This window comes from Anomaloglossus baeobatrachus, chromosome 2, assembly GCF_048569485.1.
Source record: "Anomaloglossus baeobatrachus isolate aAnoBae1 chromosome 2, aAnoBae1.hap1, whole genome shotgun sequence".
NCBI classification, from domain to species: Eukaryota; Metazoa; Chordata; class Amphibia; order Anura; family Aromobatidae; genus Anomaloglossus; species Anomaloglossus baeobatrachus.
In genome coordinates, this window is record NC_134354.1 from 571,704,151 (window position 1) to 571,722,435 (window position 18,285).

The 18,285-nt window shown below is 47.2% G+C and overlaps 1 protein-coding gene across 1 annotated transcript in view; it reads right to left on the minus strand.

Moving 5' to 3' along the window:
* Nucleotides 1-18,285, minus strand: part of GPR180 (G protein-coupled receptor 180) — a 38,906-nt gene that overhangs the window by 12,516 nt on the left and 8,105 nt on the right. Inside the window, exons 3-5 of the mRNA XM_075336757.1 lie at nucleotides 11,701-11,901; nucleotides 8,963-9,143; nucleotides 8,821-8,870 (exon numbers count right to left, since the gene is read on the minus strand). Of these exons, the coding sequence (XP_075192872.1) occupies nucleotides 8,821-8,870; nucleotides 8,963-9,143; nucleotides 11,701-11,901 (432 nt within the window). The remainder of the gene's footprint in view (nucleotides 1-8,820; nucleotides 8,871-8,962; nucleotides 9,144-11,700; nucleotides 11,902-18,285) is intronic.

Below are 18,285 nucleotides of genomic sequence, written 5' to 3' on the forward strand. Positions count from 1 at the left end.
CCAGGATGCCTCTGGGGTGTAAAATGGACATGACGGCCGCCATGACCTTTGTGAAGACCCGAGGCGCAGTGGCCAGCCCAAAGGGGAGGGCCCTGAATTGGAAATGACGGTGTCCTATGGCAAAGCGAAGGAACCATTGATGAGAGACACATATGGGAATGTGTAAATAAGCATCTTGAACGTCTATGGAAGCTAGGAATTCTCCAGGTTCCATGGCGGCTAGTACTGCTCTCAATGATTCCATTCGGAAAGTTCGAACCCGTACGAATTTGTTCAGCCGTTTGAGGTCCAAGATAGGGCGGACAGAGCCATCTTTTTTGGGAACGACAAAAAGGTTTGAATAGAAACCTTTGCCGCGCTGTTCCAGGGGCACTGGAATGATAATGTTTGCTTTCTGTAAAGAGGCTATGGCCTGAAATAAGGCCTGGCTTTGCGTTTTGGACTTTGGAAGACGAGAATGCAGAAACCTGTTGGCCGGCAGGGAATGGAAATCGATCTTGTAACTTGAGGTGACGATTTCCCGAACCCAAGCATCGCGAGTGTGGTCTAGCCAGATATCCCGAAAAAGCAGAAGCCGCCCTCCCACAGGAGTCGGATCTGAGGGATACCTGGCGCCATGCTGAGGGGGCCTGTACAGAGCGAGGTCCTTTGGGTTTAGGTTGCTTGGAGTGGGAGCGCCAAGAAGAGCCCCTTGAGGTACCGGATCCTCGATCTGAGCGTTGGGACGGTCCTTGGGCTGATGGTTTTTGGGGGGCAGGCCGAAAGGACTTCCTGCGCCAAGAAGATTTTTTGAAATTTCTGGCTACAGGCCGCTTTTGTGGTAGAATGGTACTTTTACCACCCGTCGCCTCAGATATGAGTTTGTCCAGGGATTCACCAAACAGACGAAGACCCTGGAAGGGAAGTGTGGACAGGGACTTCGTGGAGGCACTGTCCGCATTCCATATTTTTAGCCACAGAACCCTGCGGGCGAAGACAGCATTTGCTGCCGTTAGGGCTGACCAGTTAGCTGCATCCAGGGAGCCGTGAAGAAAATAATTAGAGGCTAGAGAGAACAAATCAAGAATCTCAAGAGCCTCTGGAGGAATATTGCAAGGGCGAAGCAACTTGCGCAGGTTCCTACTCCACACGCTCATAGCTCTTGCCACCCATGTCATGGCAAACAGAGGGCGCAGACAGGAGTCCGAAGCCTGGAAAATAGATTTGACCGCAGCCTCAACTGCGCGGTCGGACGAGTCCTTGAGAGACGCGTTGTCTGAAACAGACATAACTGTGTGTTTAGCCAGTCTGGATACTGGCGGATCCACAACGGGGGGTACCGACCAGGGCTTAACCATTTCCGGAGGAAAGGGATAAGCGAATGAAGAGGAGGATTTTTTAATAAACCTCCTATCAGGGTGATCCCACCGTTTAGATATGATTTGATGAAAAATCGGATCCTAGGCAAAGGACTTAGGAGGCTTTTTGGCTCGTTTGATTGCCGACTGAGAAGTCGGGTCCGAGGGCTGATCAGAAATCGACAGAGAGTGATTGACAGCCATTATTAAAGTGTCTTCCATATGCCTAGACTCAGAAGGGACATCTGAATCAGAGTCAGAGTCTCGGGAATCGTGACTACTAAAGGTCACGGAGCCTGAGTCAGACTGACCATCGTGTGAGTCAGACGAGGCGGAGCGGTCGCAATGGCGCCTTTTGGAGACAGCCTTTTTACATACTGGGGATGATACACCAGACGAAGGCGGGCTCCTCTGAGGGAGCTGAGCCGGGGGGAGGCTGCGGGAGCCTGTGGAGGGCTGGGATATCTGAGCGCCCAGGTCATTAACCTTTTAGACGTCAGAAGAGCCCATGCAGGGATAGCCTCATCAGACTGGGGTGCTGCCTGAATGGTGGCCGGGCCCGAACCCACAGACTGCACGACCCCCTGGTCCGGCAACGTCTGTTGTGACACTGTAGTAGGGGTATGCAGCCCCGGCATAGTGGATAGCTTCAACCATTGGGAAACGAGCTTCCACAGGTGGTACAAGCATAGTACAGGTCCATAGAGGATGCCTGGGAAGCTTTATCACTAGAGTTGAGCGCGGTTCGCGGTTCGAGGTTCTCCAGTTCTAGGCTCGAGTGATTTTGGGGCCTGTTCTAGATCGAACTAGAACTTGAGCTTTTTGCAAAAGCTCGATAGTTCTAGAAACGTTCGAGAACGGTTCTAGCAGCAAAAAAACAGCTAATTCCTAGCTGGCTTTCCGCTGTAATAGTGTAAGTCACTCTGTGACTTACACTATTATGAAATTTCAGTGTATAGTGTGCGGGAACAGCGCCTTCAGATCACTGCTGTTTGTATAATGGCGATCGCCATTTTTTTTTTTTTCCTGGTCTTCCTTCCCTATGCGCGCGCGTGTAGTGGGGAGGGCCATTATGTCAGCCAATCCCAGACACACACACAGCTAAGTGGACTTTTAGCCAGAGAAGCAACGGCATGTGTGATAGGATGTCCATGTCACATGTCCCTGCATTATAAAAACGAGTATCTGCCCGTCCGGACGCCATTATCTCTTCTGCGTCCTTGGTGTCAGACATCACTGGCGCAGCTCCGTCCTTTGTCCTATCGCCGATACTGCTGTATGCGCTCCATACACAGCGCTGGACAGCTTAGGGAGAGCACTTTCTATCAGTCCTTTTAAGGGCTCGTACCGGCAGGGCCAGAGCCATAGGTGACAGGTCCTGAAAACAGAGACAGCGTCTGTGTAGCTAAGGTCAGGGATTTCCTCGCTGCATTTCCCCATTAGGAGGGAATAGAAAGGCAGGCTTCCTTTCCTCTACCCAGAGCCCCACAACCCTGGCACTGTACCCTCCTGTCCTCTGCACACTCCAATTCATTATAACTAAGCCATTATACTAGCAAACACTGAGTGTACCTAGTGGCATCCTAAACGTGGCTGTTGGACTTCTGTATAGTCCCAGTAGTGCACAGATATTTGTAGCACGTCTGCCTGCATTGCACACTCCAACTGATAGTTACTAAGCCATTAAACTAGCAATTTATGCTGCCAGTTTAAGGGCCGTAGTTGCATTGTCAGGGATATTTATTCTTTATTATTCTGCTGTTAATAAAGCTAGACCACCGCTGCAATCTACACCACCTCTCAATTTTTACTACCACATTTTCAGTGCACAATCTTGTCGCAATCAACATGAGTGGCAAAATGACAGATGCTGGTGGAAAGGGGAAGAGGCGTGGTGGAAAAGGAAAAAAAAGGGTTTGTCCGTGGGGAAGGTGGCAAAGCTCCATTATCATCTGCTGAAGATAGACCATCTACCAGCAAAAGTAAGATGTCTACTACTTACCGTGGACAATCCGATGTGCTCCCTTTTTTACGGACACGAACAACAGGAACAAAGGTAGATGATGGGCAAAAAAGGAAAATGCTTGAATGGATCTCAAGTGGTCCAACAAGTGCCCTCTCAGCCACTTCAAGTACCGCATCCAAAAAACACCAGTCCTCTGAGTTGTCATCCCAATCAAACTTGCTTTCTCCCAGCTCTGAAGTCTCCATCAGCCCTGCACAGTATGGTGGAACTGAGATGGCTGAGTCTGCAGAGCTGTTCAGTCACACTATAGCCTGGGAATCAGAGGTCTGCTCCCAAGCTACAGTGAGTACAGAACAGGAAATGGTCTGCAGTGATGCCCAGAACCTTTGTGACTCTGATTCAGGCCGTGAGGACCAAGTTTCTGAGCATAATGTTGACCCTTTGTCACAAACTGTAACAGCTGTGGTTATAGACAATGAAGAACATACTGATGAAGATGAGACTCAGATACCCGATTGGGATGACAACTTAAATATTCGGTCAGGGCAAGAAGAGGCTCGGTCTGAGGGGGAGGGGAGTGCAAACACAACAATTGATGAAGTTCTAGATCCCACCTACTGTCAACCCAGTCAGGCACTCGAGGAGGTCAACAGAGGTGATGGAGGAGGATGCAACTGATGACGAAGTTACCTTGCGCCTTCCTGGACAGAGTCGGAGTACTGGTAGCACGTCTACAACTGCATCCTCAGCCACCACTCTGCCTCTGAGCACTAGTCGGGGTGGATCAACAGGTCGCATGCCCTCTAAGCCTTGCCTAGCCTGGTCCTTTTTTGACATAGCAAAAGATCGCCCAAATTATGTGATCTGTAAAATTTGTCATGGTTCTCTTAGTAGAGGTCAAAACCTCAGCAGTTTGACAACTTCTTCCATGAATCGTCACATGAATAAATATCATATGTCCCGGTGGGAAGCTCACCGTGCTGCAATGCGGCCTAGCGGAGCGAACCATCCACCGCCTGCCCCTTCCAGTGCATCCGCGCGCTCTTCATCTTCTGGGACTGTGGGGACAGCTGTCACACCTGTTTTTCCACGCACAACTTCCACCACTGTAACCGCAACAGGCAGTTTGCTTGGTAGGTCGTCAGTTGGTTTGGAAGGGGAAACAAGTGAGTGTGTACAGCTCTCTCAGACATCGATAGCACCAACGTTGGATGAAGGCAACATCATGTCTCCGCCTGCACTTTCCTCACAAACCTGCATTTTTCCAGGGACACCCTACTCAACACCGTCTACACACAGCAGCCAGATCTCTGTCCCTCAGATGTGGTCAAATAAAAGGCCACTTCCTGCGACCCATGACAAAGCTAAGAAGTTGATTCTATCCCTCTGTAAGCTCTTGGCTACCGAAATGCTGCCTTTCCACCTAGTGGACACACAGGATTTTAGAGACCTTATGTCTGTCGCTGTGCCCCAGTACCAGATGCCCAGTCACCACTACTTCTCTAAGAAAAGTGTGCCCGCGCTACACCAGCATGTCGCACACAACATCACCGCTTCCTGGAGAAACTCTGTGTGTCAACGGGTGCATTTCACCACCGATACTTGGACCAGTAAGCATGCATATGGACGTTACATGTCGCTGACTGGGCACTGGGTAACTATGGTGATAGATGGTGAAGGGTCTGCTGCACAAGTCTTGCCGTCCCCACGACTTGTGTGTCAATCCTCTGTCTGTCCAAGTTCCGCCACTGCTTCTGCCTCCTCCACCTCATCTGGGTCCTCCACCTCTGCCCCAAGCCTGCCTGGTTAGGCCACCAGCGTTCTCACTGCGCAGAAGGAATCACGCACCCCTCATTACTATGCTGGCAGCAGAGCGCAACGGCATCAGGCGGTCTTTAGCTTGACATGTCTTGGGAATAAGAGTCACACAGCTGAGGAGTTGTGGTCAGCTCTGCGGTCCGAGTTTAATAAATGGTTGTCTCCACTCAACCTGAAGCCTGGTAAGGCCGTGTGCGACAATGCTGCAAACCTGGGTGCGGCCCTTCGCCTGGGCAAGGTGACACACGTACCTTGTATGGCTCACGTGTTGAACCTTGTCGTCCAGCAATTTTTAACACACTATCCCGGCCTAGATGGCCTTCTGAACACGGCACGAAAACTGTCTGCTCACTTCCGCCGTTCAAGCGCCGCAGCTGAGCGACTTGCATCGCTCCAGAAGTCTTTCGGCCTGCCGGTTCATCGCCTGAAATGCGATGTGGCGACACGCTGGAATTCAACTCTCCACATGTTACAGCGACTGTGGCAGCACCGCCGAGCCCTGGTGCAATACGTCATGACGTATAGCCTGGGCCAACGAGATGCAGAGGTGGGGCAGATCACCCTGATGGAGTGGTCTCAGATCCAGGACCTATGCACCCTTCTGCACAGTCTCGACATGGCGACGAATATGTTTAGCGCTGACAATGCCATTATCAGCATGACAATTCCAGTCATTTACATGCTGGAGCACACGCTAAACACTATTCGGAGTCAGGGGGTGGGACAACAGGAAGGGGAGGAACGACAGGAGGATTCATATGCGCAAGGGACAACAACATCACCAAGGTCCAGACGTTCATCATCACCAACGCAGCAGGCATGGGACCATGGGGGACAGGGATCAACAAGGGCGCATAGTAGCAGGCTAAATGTTGAGGAAGGTGCAGGAGAACATGAAGAAATGGAGGACGAACTGTCCATAGACATGGAAGACTCAGCAGATGAGGGAGACCTTGGTCAAATTTCTGTTGAAAGAGGTTGGGGGGAGATGTCAGAGGAAGAAAGAACGGTTAGCACCTCTATGCCACAAACACAGCGTGGACTTGGTCCGCATGGCTGCGCAAGACACATGAGTGCCTTCTTGTTGCACTACCTCCAACATGACCCTCGTATTGTCAAAATTAGAAGTGATGATGACTACTGGCTTGCCACACTATTAGATCCCCGATACAAGTCCAAATTTTGTGACATAATTCCAGCCATAGAAAGGGACGCACGTATGCAGGAGTATCAGCAGAAGCTGTTACTCGATCTTAGCTCGGCTTTTCCACCAAACAACCGTGCAGGTGCAGGGAGTGATTCTCCCAGTTGTAACTTGACAAACATGGGACGGTCTCGTCATCTTCAGTCTACCCGTACCAGTAGGACCGTATCTGGTGCTGGTAACAGCAATTTTATGGAATCGTTTCATAATTTTTTTAGACCCTCCTTTGCAAGGCCACCAGAGACAAGTCTGACACATAGTCAACGGCTGGAGAGGATGATACAGGAGTATCTCCAAATGAACATCGATGCCATGACTTTGCAAATGGAGCCTTGCTCCTTTTGGGCTTCAAATCTAGAAAAATGGCCAGAGCTATCCAGTTACGCCTTGGAGATTTTGTCGTGTCCAGCTGCCAGCGTTGTCTCTGAACGTGTCTTCAGTGCTGCTGGGTGTGTGCTGACAGATAAGCGCACGCGTCTGTCCAGTGACAATGTGGACAGACTAACGTTCATCAAAATGAACAAGTCATGGATCCAGAAGGAATTTACTACCCCTGTGTCATCCTGGGGAGAGTAAATGCTTGTGGATTTGGAATGTGCTTGATGCAAATCAAAACATCCTGTTTGCAACTGGGGCACAAGTGTTGCCACTGATAAGGTGTCTGTGTGGGGCCCAATTTTTGGAAAAAAGGGAGACTCCGCTTGGAGTAACCCTTGCTTGCTGTGTTTTTTAAAAATGATCCAAGATGAACAGAGCTGGGATCAGGAAAGACTTTGCTACCAACCCCGGTGTCATCCTGGGGACGGTTAAGAATAGCGTATTTTTGAATGTGCTTGATGCAAATCTAGCTGTGAAGTGTACAACTAGGGCACAAGTGCTGCCACTGAATGGGTGGGTGTGTGTGTGGGGCCCAATTTTTGGAAAAAAAAGGGAGACTCCGCTTGGAGTCACCTTGCGGTGTTTTACATGATTTTAGAAGGGCGTGCCATGCCTATATCTGTGTGTCCTCCTCTTTTTCCTTGTCCAGCTCTTTTGTTTTCGCATGAGTATATGTCCTTGTCACTTTCCCATGTGTTTGTGTTGTGTTGTGAGTTGTTTGTCACCTTTTGGACACCTTTGAGGGTGTTTTCTAGGTGTTTTTATGTGTTTGTGATTGCCTGCCATTGTTTCCTATGCAGTTCGAGCTCGGTTCGTCGAACGTTCGACGAGCTGAACTCGAACGGGACGTCCGTTCGGCGAACCGACCTCGAGCCGAACCGCGACCGGTTCGCTCATCTCTATTTATCACCCTTGCGGTTTGTACGCATGTCAGCAACAAACGTACGATTAGTACTGTGAGCATCTAGCAGTATTACACTACTGTGGGTGAGGAGCTACTAGCAGTATTAGAAAGGGACTGCTATACAGAGCTGGTATATACAAATAGTAAAGTGGCATACACTGCCAACAAGTCGGTATATACCTGCAGGCACAGTCAGTATTTACCGCTAAAAGCTGATATACACCACCAGCCAGCAGGCACACACCGCTAAAAAAGACAGCGATATACCGCTGAACAGAGCGGTATACAGTGCTGCAGAGTTGCAGAGCCAAGAAGGCGATCTCACCCGTGTCTGCTCCCCACATGTAATGGCGTCCAGTGTTCTCTGGCAGCATGGAGGGGAGAGACGGCCCACTAGAGGGAGCGGCTTCTGGAGCAGTGGAGGGGGCGTTGCTAAGAATGCAGGCCGAAGCCGGGAGCTAAATTTATGATGCTTCCCCGGGAACACGGCCTGCATCGCCCCACCGGCGCCTCCTCAGGCGGCAGTTGGATGCAGGGGACGGGTACACGTCGTCTCCCTACCTGCTCTTGCTCCGTCTGAAGACGTGTCGGTCCTGGGATGCAGAGATCTCGGGGACGCATCTTCGGCTCAAGGCTAGCAGGTGCTCGGCTCTGCTTAGCCCTCTGGAGCTACCTCTGTGAGGTGCTTCCAGGGAGCCTGGAGGGGTATGCAGACCCGACCACTTGGGCGCGAGGGAAGACTGACGGCTTTTGCACGCCAGGTTTCCTCTGCCCGTAAGCGGGGGTAACGAGGGTGAGCACACCCTGGTATTTCCCCATAGTAAAAATTAGAATAAAATCACAAAGAAAAAGAAATAAATAAACAAAAAACATGAGCTGGCCTGGGGCTCAGGCCAGACGTGTCAGCCTCCCTGCTGACACTAAAAAGAACTGAGCTAGTTCCCGCCTAGCTGGGGTTATATGCTGTGGGAGGAGGAGCCAACTCTTTTTTAAACCTAGTATCAAGCCTCCCCTGGAGACAACATATAACCCACTGTCTGTGTCCCCCAATGAAAAGGCGAGAAAGGAAGATTTGTTTTATTGTGAAGCTACACTACCTATGTTCTTCCTTGGATATGTAGATCACGCACTATATATAGACACCATATTATAAATAATACTTGGATGTAAAGCTACGTGGAACGGAAGAACAACCCAAGTGATGGGTACTCACATTCTGCCAAACTGCCGATAAAAGGAGCCCCTTTACCATCCTTGGCATACCTGAAAAGAAGAGACATTGGAGTTAAAAAGTAAAATTGCAACAGCAAATCAATAATAATAATAATAATAATAAAAAGACCTATGATATTTACCATGAGAAATGCAGGTAGTTTGCCAGGGCAGACACGACTTGCAGTAACAGAGCATTCGATAGCACTTTCAGGACCGTATGCATCGGCCCACCCTTCTTAATGGTCTGATATAGCGCCTGGATGTATATACAAGCAGCCACAAAATATACAAGGACAAGGAGGAAAAAGAACTCATGTAAACCTGGAAGAGGAGAAAAAGAAGAAAGAGGCGACTGTGGGGTGAGAAGGGCAAAGAGAATAGTCACAAGTAATCACTATGAAGATTTATGTTAAGTTGTGTATTCTCATTTCTCACTGCCCTTCCTCCAAGAGCTGAACTTTTTTATTTGTCTATTAACTAAGTGAGTGACACCATTATCTGTACCGTGTAGTGTACTGAATAACAGGAAAAACCTTCCAAGTGAGGTGAAATGGTGAATTCCACCGCCGCCCAATTCCACCATTGCTTTGAATTTTTGTTTTTACAGGATTCAATATGTGGTAAAAATTACCTGACGATTAAAAACAATAAAAAAATTTGGCATGTTGCCATATTCTGAGAGCCGAAACTTTTTTACTTTTCGGTCACTGGAGCTTTGTAGAGGGTGAATATACGATGATTTGATCTCTTTTATTACATTTTGTATGTGGGTCCTGTATTTGGACTCTTTCTTTTTTGAGCGTAACGTACGGATAAAAATGTTTATATTCTGACAGATCGGACTTTTATGGACACAGGGATAACAAGTATGGTTTTTTCTTAACATCTCCAAACTATGTACTGTTCGCAAAGAACACTTCAAGAAAACCCTGTACCAAAACCATTGATTGTGCACATAGCCTAAGGGCGGCTTTGCACACTACGACATCGCAGGTGCGATGTCGGTGGGGTCAAATTGAAAGTGACGCACATCTGGCATCGCATGCGACATCGTAGTGTGTAAAGCCTAGATGATACGATTTACGAATGCAAAATCGTCGTAATCGTATCATCGGTGCAGCGTCGGCGTAATCCATAATTACGCTGATGCGACGGTCCGATGTGGTTCCTCGTTCCTGCGGCAGCACACATCGCTGTGTGTGAAGTCGCAGGAGCGAGGAACATCTCCTACCGGCGTCACCGCTGCTTCCGTAGGATATGCGGAAGGAAGGAGGTGGGCAGGATGTTTACATCCTGCTCAACTCCGCCCCTCCGCCGCTATTGGTCACCTGCTGTGTGACGTCGCTATGACGCCGCACGACCCACCCCCTTAGGAAGGAGGCGGGGCGACGGCCAGAGCGACGGTCGCAGGGCGGGTGAGTGCGTGTGAAGCTGGCGTAGTGATAATTTTCGCTACGCCAGCTATCACACGATATCGTACCTGCGACGGGGGCGGGGACTATCGCGTGCGACATCGCAGCATCGGCTTGCGATGTCGCAACGTGCAAAGCCCGCCTAAGGCCTGAGCTACACCGCAAAATCCGAGAGGTCCTTGCAATCACAGAAGGTAGAACCTTATATATTTATTATCCTGGAGTCACACTTGCTTAGACTCGTGCGAGGGTCGCATCGCACCTCCCGCCCCAGCCGGCAGCTCTCCTGACAGGAGCATGTCAGCTTCATGTATTTCTATGCAGCTGACATGCTCCTGTCAGTAGAGCCGTGGCCAGTCCAGGCGATTATGATGCGATCCTTGCACGAGTCTAAGCAAGTGCGACTCCAGCCTTACATCACACTGATCCAACCGAACGGTTCAGCCCAACCGGACGTTCTGCCAAGCGACTGATTGATTTTAACTATTGACAGCTGCAGTCCATCCAATTACATACAGCTCAACGTACTACGTTGGACTGCAGCTGTAGCTAAACCGTTAACAAAAATCACTAGCTCTATGAGGCCTCATTCACACATAAATACTGAACACCACAGAACAGGTGTCAATCTCTTAATAATCTTTTTTCTCTCTGTAAGGTCCACTCCTAGCTTTGGCATACAAACATTGATGCAAAAATATTGACCAAATACTGATGTCTGAATGATGCCTAAGGCCACGTGCACGCATTGAGAATTTGGTGAGTTTTATATCTCAGTATTTGTAGCCAAAACCAAAAGTGGAGCATTCAACGGAAAAGTATAATAGAATCACGTCACCACTTCTGTACTTATCACCCACTCCTGGTTTTGGCTACAAATAATGAGATAAAAAATTCACCATATATTCAATGTGTCCACGTGACCTAAGGCAGAGTTCACATGTCCAGTAATCATCCATTACAACGGATCAAAACCTTCCATTGGCAAAAAAAGTTGTGCAGACATAACTATTTTGAAAAAAAATTGATTATTGCAGTATTCATTTTTTTTTTTTTAACCTTGGAGTCTATGGAAATCCATTAACCGATTCCTATTGAGTCATCTGTTTTTCTTGCATTTGTAGAGGATCCGTTTTTTTCTTACTGGATCAGTTTCAAATGAAAGATAAGAATGGTAGCAATCAGTTAATGGATCCGTTATCTATAGACTACCTTGTTAAACAAAAAAGGATCCTGCAAAAATCATTTTTTTTTTATAATGGGGAAGAAAGTTGTGTTTGTGCAACTGGATCCGCTTTAAAGGATGATTCCTGGACATGTGAAGCTAGGCTATGAAGTGTAGCCCTGGCCTTCCATTTCTTTAATGTGTATCCTTGTATAATGTGTATAAAGTTACAGACTGTTCACATTTACATGGAAATGACAACTTATAAATAAAATGTCCGATAAAGTACATCGGCCCTTACCGGACTCATCTGCTCCAAAGTGATCAAACGGATTCCCCGCTGAATCAGGATTCAATAATGTGACTTGAAACGTGATCTCATCTGTCCGCGGGTCCTCATAGCTCATCAGACAGGTGTACTTGTCCACATATACGGCGTACCACGCTACAGGGGACACAATCTGCGGCAGAGTGTAGTTATACTCAGTTTGATTCAAAGGAACTGAAAAAAAAGAAAGGAAAGTAAAATAGAAGATGTGGTTAATGTGTTCTTCATTATGTGGCTTCCGTCTGGAGATCGGAGAGGTGGGAGATTACCAAATATTCAGTGTTATCACACAGGGATTGAAAAGAAATACAACAATTAGTGTTCCAGTGTTTGTGCATTTTGTACAAATAGTCACTGAAGTGATGAGATATGGCTAATCTCATGCTGTATTTGCTGTACATTCACCATATGGCAGCTGCACCATTATATACAGTAAAAATGACAAGAGCCATAGCCTTCCAGTATGGTGGTCACTGCATGGCATATGTCATAGCCTTCCAGTATGGATGTCACTACATGGCATATGCCACAGCCTTCCAGTATGGATGTCACTACATGGCATATGTCATAGCCTTCCAGTATGGATGTCACTGCATGGCATATGCCATAGCCTTCCAGTATGGATGTCACTACATGGCATATGTCACAGCCTTCCAGTATGGATGTTGCTGCATGGCATATGTCATAGCCTTCCAATATGGATGTCGCTGCATGGCATATGCCATAGCCTTCCAGTATGGATGTCACTGCATGGCATGCCATAGCCTTCCAGTATGGATGTCACTGCATGGCATATATGCCATAGCCTTCCAGTATGGATGTCACTGCATGGCATGCCATAGCCTTCCAGTATGGATGTCACTGCATGGCATATGCCATAGCCTTCCAGTATGGATGTCACTGCATGGCATATATGCCATAGCCTTCCAGTATGGATGTCACTGCATGGCATGCCATAGCCTTCCAGTATGGATGTCACTGCATGGCATATATGCCATAGCCTTCCAGTATGGATGTCACTGCATGGCATGCCATAGCCTTCCAGTATGGATGTCACTGCATGGCATATGCCATAGGCTTCCAGTATGGATGTCACTGCATGGCATATGTCACAGCCTTCCAGTATGGATGTCGCTGCATGGCATATGCCATAGGCTTCCAGTATGGATGTCACTGCATGGCATATATGCCATAGCCTGCCAATATGGATGTCACTACATGGCATATGTCATAGCCTTCCAGTATGGATGTCACTACATGGCATATGTCATAGCCTTCCAGTATGGATGTCACTGCATGGCATATATGCCATAGCCTTCCAGTATGGATGTCACTACATGGCATGCCATAGCCTTCCAGTATGGATGTCACTGCATGGCATGCCATAGCCTTCCAGTATGGATGTCACTGCATGGCATATGCCATAGCCTTCCAGTATGGATGTCACTGCATGGCATATGCCATAGGCTTCCAGTATGGATGTCACTGCATGGCATGCCATAGCCTTCCAGTATGGATGTCACTGCATGGCATATATGCCATAGCCTGCCAATATGGATGTCACTACATGGCATATGTCATAGCCTTCCAGTATGGATGTCACTACATGGCATATGTCATAGCCTTCCAGTATGGATGTCACTGCATGGCATATATGCCATAGCCTTCCAGTATGGATGTCACTACATGGCATGCCATAGCCTTCCAGTATGGATGTCACTGCATGGCATGCCATAGCCTTCCAGTATGGATGTCACTGCATGGCATATGCCATAGCCTTCCAGTATGGATGTCACTGCATGGCATATGCCATAGGCTTCCAGTATGGATGTCACTGCATGGCATGCCATAGCCTTCCAGTATGGATGTCACTGCATGGCATATGCCATAGCCTTCCAGTATGGATGTCACTGCATGGCATATGCCATAGGCTTCCAGTATGGATGTCACTGCATGGCATGCCATAGCCTTCCAGTATGGATGTCACTGCATGGCATATGCCATAGCCTTCCAGTATGGATGTCACTGCATGGCATGCCATAGCCTTCCAGTATGGATGTCACTGCATGGCATATGCCATAGGCTTCCAGTATGGATGTCACTGCATGGCATGCCATAGCCTTCCAGTATGGATGTCACTGCATGGCATATGCCATAGGCTTCCAGTATGGATGTCGCTGCATGGCATATGCCATAGGCTTCCAGTATGGATGTCACTGCATGGCATATGTCATTGACTTCTGTAACCTGCACATTTTACAGAAGGAAAACATCTCCGTATGCCATGCTCAGCATAAATAAGTACACCCTAAACTTTAGTTTCCTTTTAGAATCAACGTTTTAAAAAGGATACCAGGACTAAAAAAAACCCACTATATTATATTTTGCACACCCAAAACAGTAGTTTTCCTATCAAATTCAACAAACCAATGTTTCACCTCAATAAAAGTCTTCTGTACGAATTTTCCCCATAAACTTCCAATGAAAGCGGGAAAATCCGTAGGTAAAAGACACACATGCGTTTTTTGTACATTTACGAGGCAGAAACAAATCAATAAGGCATGTAATTCGCACCTAATGATGTCAATACTAGGAAGTTTCAAAACCAAAACAGCTTTATTTAAAGCTTAAAACAGAAAACAGACAAAAAAAACCTCAGTGTTAAAAACCCAATTTAAAAAAAGGCAAGTAAACTAAGGTGCGGAGATGGCGCAGAAAAGAGCAAAAACTAGAGTTTAGGCTACACCATTCTAATTAAGAATTCAGCCACAGGGAAGTCTAACTGATAGTGATGGGCGAATAGTGACTATTTATGCTCGGGTAATGCTTACCGAATACTGAGTATTATTACAGTGTTCGTCACCACAAGAAAAATGCTCAGGTTCCCCATAGACTTTCATTAGGTTCATTATTTGTGCTGAATACTGGAATAGTAAACTTTGAGATTCGTATAATACAAATAATAGGAACATGAATACAGTGGAACCTCGCTTAACGAGTAACCTAGTTAGCGAGTATTTTGTTGAACGAGCAAAGCTTGCTGTAAATTTGTAACTCGGTTTACGAGAAAGCTTTGCTGTATGAGCAAAATACTCACCGCACACACTTCTGGTTCCGTACATCCACAGCGCTCTAACCTGCAAACACACACAAGCACGCACAAACAAACACGCACGCACACATATTATGCTCACCTTACCTTCCGTTCCCTCGCCAGCTTCCTGGAACTTGTAGTTCGTCCGTACGAGATGCGTATCGGGTAACCATCGCGACCGATGCCGGACCTTCCGCTCCCAGCGCGCTGACGTCAAAGGCAGTAGCCGCTTGCCTCTGATTGGCCAGCGCGCTGCCTTTGAGTAGCGGCTGACAGGGGAAGGTCCACTCTCGTCGCGATGGTTACCGGATACACATCCTGTAGCGGCGAACTACAAGAACCATGAGGCCGGCGATGGAACGGAAGGTAGACATATGCTCACCTTACCTTCCGTTCTATCGCCGGCCTCATGGTTCTTGTAGTTTGCCACTACAGGATGTGTATCCGGTAACCATCGCCACGAGGGAGGAACTTCCCCTGTCAGCTGCTACTCAAAGGCAGCGCGCTGGCCAATCAGAGGCAAGCGGCTCCTGCCTTTGACGTCAGCCCACTGGGAGCAGAAGCTCCGGCATTGGTCGCGATGGTTACCAGATACACATCTTGTACGGGCGAATTACAAGTTCCAGGAAGCCGGCGAGGGAACGGAAGGTAAGGTGAGAATAATACGTGTGTGTTTGTGCATGTGTGGAATGGCACAATAGGGGACCAGGATGGGACATTTAACAGGTTGTGGAACGAATTGTCTGCATTGCAATGATTTCCTATGGGAAATTTTGCTCTGCTGAACAAGTAGCTTGGTTAACAAGCACAGTCCCAGAACGGATTGTTCTCGTTAACCAAGGTTCCACTGTAGTTACTATTCGTCCATCACTACTATTTGAGCCCAGTTGACTATAAAAGGATGATACTTAGAGAATAGATCTTACTATTCTATGTTGTCAGCAATGGCTCCCAGCACCAGAGAATCCTGACAGTGTGCACTTATAGCCTAAACCTGGACCACCCCTTTAAAACTCATGGAGGTCATACATAATACTAGCTGTAGTAGTTATTTTATGTTATCTGTATTCATTTTTACAATAACTGATTTGAGTAACGGTATGCTTACATTAGCGCATAGCATCTGATAATTCTCTCATACAAGAACATCGGATATGATATGTTAATGACACTTAGCTCAAACTCTGCTGTGAGCACAGGTGAGGAGAGACAGAGGGATTCATTTCTCCATTGTCTATTTTGGTGTATATCACACTGCACTTGGCTGACATCTGAGTGCAGTCCGATGTTTTGCACGCACCCATAGACTTGTATGGGTGCACACCGTCCGACATACGTTGCCAATCGCAGCATGCCATCCATCAATCCCGCCCAGGATACTTGCGCCTCTGCAAGCATAGATTTACAAGCTGTGGCTCGGAAAGCTGCCCCGCATATCAGATTACTTTATTATTTTAAAGAAATCCCATCCACTGTGCTTGTACTCTACCACGCAGCGTTCTGGATTCAGCGAAAACACGTTGCGTCCAAAACGTTGAGGATGTTGATCATGAGGATGTACCCTTAGTATTTATGCTGCCCTGCTTCAACGTACACAGCACTTTCTCTTGTCTTTTTGACATGGAGTATACGTGTAAGGCTGGGGTCAACCTTGCGATTGCCTCGCGTGAGTCTTGCATCACCCAGCACGGCCGCACGCTCTCCTGACAGGAGCATCTCAGCTGCATAGAAATACATGCAGTTTACTCGCTCCTGTCAGGAGAGTGTGCGGCCCTGCCGGGTGATGTGACGCGGGAATGCGAGACTCGCGGGAGTCACTTGTAAGTGTGACGTCAGCCTAACCAGAAGGTTGGCCGCAGCACAGTACGGCATTGCAGGCTGTGCATCCCCAATATATATTAATAATGTCTCAATACAGCCCTTACCCAACCTGCGATTTTTTTCCTGTATTTAAGCGGAGTATAAAAACCCCAAAATGCAGCATGCTGCATGTATCGGCCGATACTCGCCAATGCAAATCTATGGATGCGAGAGAAAAGAAAAAAAGAAAACAGATGGCACACGGAACATCTCTATGCCGTCTGATTTTTATGCACACATGGCAAAAGAAAAAAGACTAATATAAAAGATATATAGTCATGGCTGAGTTTGCATCCTAGGTCATGGGTCTTCCAGGACAATGATCTGAAACATACTGTAATTCAAGAAGCCCCCAGAAATGGATGGAAACAAAGTGCTGGAGAGTTCTGAAGTGGCAGCAATGGGTCCGGATCTAAATCCCATTACTGACGACTCCTCACAGTCGCCGAGTCTCGTGGAGAGCAGCATAAGCCCGGAGTGGCTGCTACTCAAAGCCTATGGAGCATCAGAGCAATGCTTCATAAACATTGACCGGCGGAATCGGGGAACGTCATGGCAAGCACAGGCCTACGACGGACCTGGGAACTTTGCTTTCTAAAACTGGTGAATGAGGGACAGTGTCTTGTTTTTATTTCTCTCTTATTATGTTATTCGGATTTCCTTTTGTGGACTATGTTGGACCCGACAGGGTTTTTTTTTTTTTTTACAGATAAACTGGTAAAACAGGGAAACAATTGTGTTTTTCAAAGTAAAGTATTTGTGTTTGTTTTTTTTTTACTTACTGCATTAGTAATTGGGGTGTCTGACAGGCCCCCTCCATTACTAACACCAGGGCTTAATGTCAGCTCTGTTTTAGAACAACACACAGCTATCTGCTTTATACTTGATGGTTTAATAAAATATGGGGGCCCCAGATTGTTGTTTCCATTTCTTTTTTAAGTTAAACCTAAACACGACATGAATGGTACTAAAGGGGGCAAATGTGTAGTACGAAGGGGGATTGTGAAATGATATATCTGCAGGATATCTAGCTATTCTATCCATCTGTATACAAGATTGCTTTATGATTTGTGAAAACTCACTTCAATTTACATAGAGTATAATAGTATGAATATATATTATAAAAAAATAAAATAATCGCACACTCGTATATGTATGTCCTGCATGACACTCAGCCAACTTTTCAGGATGAAGATCGGAACAATTTTATATAAGCAGGTGTGAGCGAACCCTAAATCTTACACGCTGTGCCCCTGCATGTACCAGTATAGGACCACACTGAGTGCAGCGTGGTAAAGGGTGATAGATTTGTTGTGTGAATACAGTAAAAATGAAGGCAAAAAGGCAAGAACTGGAGTTATTAAATAGGCAGGACAGCAGCCACACGATACTCCAGCCCTAATAGGTCAGTATTGACTCTATGGAGACCACGTGTTTAGGAGTTAATTCATTTCTATGACTGTGTTCAAATAGAAAAAGGGACATACAATCGTTAGCTGTGGCAGCCCATCTATGTCGCCCATGTGCTCTGTGTCATGAGACAGCCCTACCAGCACTATTTACACAAGCATACCACGGGTACTGTGGATGTTGGCTATTTATGG